Source organism: Anolis sagrei, chromosome 12 (genome assembly GCF_037176765.1).
Source record: "Anolis sagrei isolate rAnoSag1 chromosome 12, rAnoSag1.mat, whole genome shotgun sequence".
NCBI lineage: Eukaryota > Metazoa > Chordata > Lepidosauria > Squamata > Dactyloidae > Anolis > Anolis sagrei.
This window is the reverse complement of record NC_090032.1, coordinates 22520696-22527472: the sequence shown is the minus strand read 5'-3', so window position 1 is coordinate 22527472 and position 6777 is coordinate 22520696. Positions and strand designations below refer to the sequence as shown.

Below are 6777 nucleotides of genomic sequence, written 5' to 3'. Positions count from 1 at the left end.
TGTCGTTTCTTGTCCAGGGTGCATTTCCTCCTCTTACTAATTATAACGATTAATCCCTCTTGGCAGAAAGGAAGGGGTGGACTAGATGACCTTTGGGGCGACCCTTTCCCCAACTTTGATGGAGTCTATATATGTATATATTTCCTTTCTGGACTCTTGACTCAATGGGCACCTCTCATTGACCTGTTTAGAAGGAAATAATAATAATAATAATAATAGTAATAATCTATATAAATCAAAATGTCATGTGAGTTTGTGGGATTGACATCACTCCAAAACCACTGGACGAATGGACACCAAATGTGGACACCAGACCCCACTCAGGCCAACAAGTGACTGTCACTCAAAGAAACACTGAAAAACACAGCAGAAGAGACTGTAAAAGCCAAAAAACCAAAGATTACATTACAATGCATGCAGAAAACCACATATATACATGCAAACACACATATACACACATATGTGCACACTCTCACACACAACACATAAACAGAAAGGGGGAAGGAAGAGGGAGGGAAAGAAAGAAGGAGGGAAGGAGGGGAGAGAAAGAAGGAAAGAAAGGAGGGAAGGAAAGAAGGAAGGAAAGAAAGAGGGAGAGAAGAGAAAGAGGGAGGGAAGGAGAGAAGGAAGGAAAGAAGGCTAGAGAAGGAAGGAAGGAGAGAAAGAGTGAGAGAAGAGAAAGGGAAGGAGAGAAGGAAGGAGAGAAAGGAAATAGAGAAGGAAGGAAGTAGAGAAGGAGGGAAAGAAGGAGAGAAGGAAAGGTAGAAAAGGAAGGAAGGAGAGAATGAAATAAAAAGTGAAAGAGGGAAGGAAGGAAGGAAAGAAGGGACGAAAGAGGGAAGGAAGGAAGGAAAGAGACAAGGAGGGATGGAACCAAAGAGCAAAGGAAGGGAGCAAAGAAACAGGTAGAGAAGGACGAACGAAGAAGGGAAAGAAGAAGAGGGAAGGAAGGAAAGCCGGGAGGGGAGGAAGGAGAAAGAAAGGAGAGAAAGAGGGAAGGAAGGAAAGAAAGGTAAAGAAGGAAGGAGAGAAGGTATTTAAAAAGTGAAAGAAGGAAAGGGGAGAAGGAATGAAAGAGAGAAAGAGGGAGGGAAGGAAGGAAAGAGACGAGGAAGGATGGAACCAAAGAGCAAAGGAAGCGAGAAAAGAAACAGGTAGAGAAGGAAGAAAAAAGAAGGGAAAGAAAAAGAGGGAGGGAAGGAAAGAAAGGCAGAGAAGGAAGGAAGGAGAGAAGGAATTAATAAAGTGAAAGAAGGAAAGAGAGAGGGAAGGAAGGAAGAAGGAACGAAAGAAAGAGGGAGGAAGGGAAGGAAAGAGACAACCAAGGATGGAACCAAAGAGCAAAGGAAGCGATTAAAGAAACAGGTAGAGAAGGAAGGAAGAAGGGAAAGAAAAGAGGGAAGGAAGGAAAGAGGGAAAGAGAAAGGGAAGGTTGTCCACAGCAACGCGTGGCGGGTACAGCTAGTCTATATAACTAAAAATGTCATGTTTGTTTGTGGGGTTAACAGAACTCCAAAACCATTGGACAAATGGACACCAAATTTGGACACAAGACCCCTCTCAGGCCAACGAGTGACCATCACTCATAAAAACAATGGAAAGAGACTTAAAAAGCCAAAAAAAGAAAATACAATGTTCATGCTTATCTTCTTACCTAATTGGATTTGCCTATTTCTTTAAAGTGCTTTTTACTTAGATGCTTTTGTGGGATTAACATAACTCAAAAACCACTGGACGAATTGACACCAAATTTGGACACAAGACCCCTCTCAGGCCAACAAGTGACCATCACTCATCAAAACAATGGAAAACACAACAGAAACACAAAACCCCCCAAAAATTACATTGCAACACATGTGCAAAACCATATATATGTATGTGTGTGTGTGTGTGTGTGTGCAAACACAAATATATACACACATATTTATTTATTTATTATTTTATTTATTTCCTTCATTTATATACCGCTTTTCTCAGCCCTTGGGCGACTCAAAGTGGTTATATAAACACACACATACACACACAAAGCCCATATACACAGACTGGGCCACAGCAACGCGTGGCAGGGGACGGCTAGTGATAAACATAATAATCTTTATTTATATCCCGTCCCTCTTCGCTAGGGGACTCGGAGCGGGTTTGGGGGTGATTGTCCTTGGCATATGGGAGTCGTAGTTCACCCTTTTCTAGAGAGCCCAGAACCCAGCTGACATCGGATCTGGACCACATTTGGCACACAGACTCAACGTGGCCAATTGGTCATCCAGGAAGGGTTTGGGGAGGATTGGCTCGAGAGCACGACGTGTGGAAAGGATCTTGGCAGTCCTCGTGGACAACAAGTTAAATGTGAAGCCAATGGGATTTTGGCCTCTATAGATCTAGGAGAAGTCCTGCTCCCCATGCTCTCTTCCACCTTGGTTAGACCACGTCTGGATCACACAATTGAAGGGAGATGTTGACTCTTAAGTTGGAATACTGTGTCCAGAGGAAGAGGGCAAATCAAAGGATCAAGGGTCTGGAGAACAAGCCCTATAAGGAGCGGCTTAAAGAGCTGGGCGTGTTTAGCCTGAAGAAGAGAAGCAAGCTTGTTTTCTACTTCCCTGGAGACTAGGACGCAATGGAACTGCAGGAAAGGAGACTCCACCTGAACATGAGGAAGAACTTCCTGACTGTGAGAGCCGTTCAGCAGTGGAACTCTCTGCCCCGGAGTGTGGTGGAAGCTCCTTCTTTGGAAGCTTTGAAACAGAGGCTGGATGGCCATCTGTTGGGAGTGCTTTGAATGTGATTTTCCTGCTTCTTAGCAGAATGGGGTTGGACTGGATGATGACCCAGGAGGTCTCTCCCAACTCTAGGATTCTATGATTGTGAGAGCTGTTCAGCAGTGGAACTCTCTGCCTCGGATTGTGGTGGAGGCTCCTTCTTTGGGGGCTTTGAAGCAGAGGCTGCATGGCCATCTGTGGGAGGTGCTTTGATGGCTTCTACATTATGGATTTTGTTCCTTCAAACGACAAGAAAGGAGATCCCACCTGAACACGAGGAAGAACTTCCAGACTGGGAGAGCTGTTCACCAGTGGAACTCTCCAAGGAGTGTGGTGGAGGCTCCTTCTTTGGAGGCTTTGAAGCAGAGGCCTGCTACATAGAGATGGTTCAGCATTCCTAGCCAAAGAGAAAGAGGACGTAAGAATCCACGTCGCTCTCTCCTGTGTGACTCAGTCCGAGTGTCTGCCGAGTATTTGATTACTCTGTTTGAGGGAGAACTTCCCAACTGTACGGAGAGTCAGAAATAAGTCACATTAATGGTGTCTTTCCATTTCCACAAAGCTATGGTGAGGTGGATCTGGAATTGGTTAAATGGACGAACCCAGAGGGTGATTCTCCCCAAGGCTTCCTCTCTTCATCCTGGAAAGAAGTGACGAGTGGAGTGCCATCCGCAGGGTTCCGTCCGGGCCCGGTCCTGCTCAGGATCTTCATTCATGACTTCTTAGATGAAGGGCTAGAAGGCAGGATCATCAAGTTTGCAGACGGGACCAAATGGGGAGGGAGAGCCAAGACTTCAGAGGACAGGAGCAGGACCAAAGAGAGATGATTCACCAAAACTAACAAAATGAAGTTCAACAGTGACAAATGCAAGATACTCCACTTAGGCAGGAAAAACCAAATGCAAAGAGACCGAATGGGGGACGATGAGGCCTGGCTCGAGAGCAGGACGTGTGGAAAAGATCTTGGAGTCCTCGTGGGGAGGAAGGAGAACATGAGCCAGGAATGTGATGTGGCAGCAAAAAAAGCCAATGGGATTTTGGCCTCTATAGTGTCTAGAATCCAGGGAAGTCCTGCTCCCCATGCTCTATTCCGCCTTGGTTAGACCACTTTACTTGGAATATTGTGTCCAATTCTGGGCAACACAATTCAAGAGAGATATTGACTCTAAGCTGGAATGTGTCCAGAGGAGGGCGACTAAAATGATCAAGGGTCTGGAGAACAAGCCCTATGAGGAGTGGCTTAAGGAGCTGGGCATGTTTAGCCTGAAGAAGAGAAGGCTGAGAGGAGATATGATAGCCATGTATAAATATGTGAGAGGAAGCCACAGGGAGGAGGAGGGAGCAAGCTTGTGTTCTGCTTCCCTAGAGACTAGGACGCAATGGAACTGCAGGAAAGGAGATTCCACCTGAACATGAGGAAGAACTTCCTGACTGTGAGAGCCGTTCAGCAGTGGAACTCTCTGTGGTGTGGTGGAGGCTCCTTCTTTGGAAGCTTTTAAGCAGAGGCTGGATGGCCATCTGTCGGGGGTGCTTTGAATGCAATATTCCTGCTTCTTGGTAGAATGGGGTTGGACTGGATGATGGCCCAGGAGGTCTCCTCCAACTCTTGGATTCTCGGATTCTATGAGTTATGGCTCTTTTTTTGGGGGGGGGGAGGGGGGGAGGAGCTAAACGGAGTCAGGGAAGGGGGATCTTCAAACACTTATCGGTTTCTCAACAGAAGGGAGCAAGACGCAGAAAGGGAAATGCAAACCCTTCGCTCTCCGTGGCTTCCTCTCTGGCTTGCCTTCGTCGCCGGTGGTAAGTCTTCCTCCGCTTTCTCACCAAAAAAGGCCATGCTAACATTGGAAAAGGGACGGCGGGGGTCCCCTAAAGGTCATCTAGTCCAACCCATCCTTTCGACCTGCGCAGGATTGATAACTAGGATCAATAAGACGAAGAATTAATCCGCAGTTTTTCTCAACCTGGGGGTCGCGACCCCCGGAGGGGTCGTGAGAGGGTACCAGAGGGGTCGCCAAAGGTCATCAGAAATCACAGTATTTTCTGTTGGTCATGGGGGTTCTCTATGGTAAGTTTGGCCCAATTCTATCATTGGTGGGGTTCAGAATGCTCTATAATTGTAGGTGGACTACAAATCCCAGCAACTACAACTCCCAAATGTCAAGGTCTATTTTCCCCAAACTCCGCCAGTGTTCATATTTGGGCATATTGAGTATTTGTGCCAAGTTTGGTCCAGATCCATCACTGTTTTGAGTCCACAGCGCTCTCTGGATGTAGGTGAACTACAACTCCCAAACTCAAGGTCAATGCCCACCAAACCCTTCCAGTATTTTCTCTTGGTCATGGGAGAACTGTGTGCCAAGTTTGGCCCAATTCCATCATTGGTGGAGTTCAGAATGCTCTTTGATTGTAGGTGAACTATAAATCCCAGCAACTACAACTCCCAAATGACAAAATCATTCATTACAGGTGGAATTAATTATTATAATTCAGAATGAATGAAAGGTGCCCACTGAGTCTCGCTTTCAGGGCCTCCAAAGAAGGGCGAATCCACCACTTTCCAAGGTCACCCTTATTCTGTTAATGTGGCTAAGGGCCATCTAGTCAGGCCCCCCTCCATTGGGGCAACGGCGTCCCCGGATCACTCTTTGCTTGTGTCTATTGGGAGAGGCTGGGTTTCCCAAGAGGGAAAGAGAGAAGGAAGCCATTTTATTTTTATTTCATTTTTATTTTTCATGAGTAATTTGAAAAAATAATCCCAATTGACATTATCGAATGCTTTTTCAGCATCCAGGGCCAGAAACATTTTTTCCTTCTGGATCTCCTTTTCATAATATTCTATAAGATCGATGATTTAAAAAAAGAATCCCAATTGACATTATCGAATGCTTTTTCAGCATCCAGGGCCAGATCTTCTTTTCATAATATTCTATAAGATTGATGATGGTTCTGACATTCTCCCTTTGATGTCTATTTGGGAGAAAACCCATTTGTTCTTCTTTAATCCAATTTGCTAAACATATTTTGAATCTTTCTCCTATTATATAACTAAACAATTTGTAATCTCAATTTAGTAGAGATATTGGCCTGTAGTTTTTGATACTTTCTCGATCCCTTCCATTGTGGCCACGGCGTCCCTACCTCAGAAGGAAGGAGAGAAGGAAGCCGTTGCTTATCTCCCGGCCCAGATGGAAAGCCTTGAGGTCCCTTCAAGGGGGAAATCCAGAATATAAATACATAAATATAGCAGAAGAGACTTAAAAAGCCAAAAAATAAAAAATACATTACAACGCATGTGCAAAACCACATATATATACGAAAATACACATATATACACACTCACATAGAACATATAAACAGACTGGGCCACAGCACCGTGTGGCAAGGGACAGAATGATGGAGGTTGTCACAGGCTGCAGGGAAATGCCGTGTTTCTTGCATGACTGCGCAGCTAAAGCTTATTTTGGGAGAGCACTGCACGCAGTCACAAGGCAAAAAGGAGGAACTCGTGTTCGCTCTCAGACATCTCACTTCTCTTTTCATTTACTGGGGAAAAAAACCCACAACATATTGCTCAAAAAGGGTCAATCGGGCAGTGACTCTGCTTTGGGGATTTATTCTAAGCCGCTTCGGTGGATCCACTTTCAAGTTTGGACTACAACCCGGAGCGGATCCGCCTTGTCTGTCCATTCTCTGCAAAACATCCCATAATATGCCCACCTGAGAAGGATGAGGAAGTGGCCGAAATCCAGCCGAAGGAAGTGCAATGCCCAGCATGATGCGCAAGACTTGTGCAACTCGGGGCTTATTTCAACACACGAGGGTCTCTTGTGCAAGAGACACAAGCAAGGGCCTCATAATAATAATAATAATAATAATAATAATAATAATAATTTAATTATTATTATATTATATTATTAATTATTATTATTATTGCTGTGACATACTGTGTTTTTGTGTCAGTAAAATAATAATAATAATAATAATAAATTAATTAATAATAATTATATTATTATTA

General features: G+C 44.6%; 1 protein-coding gene across 1 annotated transcript in view; it reads left to right on the top strand.

Annotated features, from left to right (window-relative positions):
- The first annotated feature begins 4461 nt into the window (after positions 1-4461).
- Positions 4462-6777, top strand: part of LOC132764545 (SLAM family member 9-like) — a 35154-nt gene continuing 32838 nt past the window's right edge. The window contains exon 1 of the mRNA XM_067472595.1: positions 4462-4559. Coding sequence (XP_067328696.1) covers positions 4505-4559 — 55 coding nt within the window. The 5' untranslated portion in view covers positions 4462-4504. The remainder of the gene's footprint in view (positions 4560-6777) is intronic.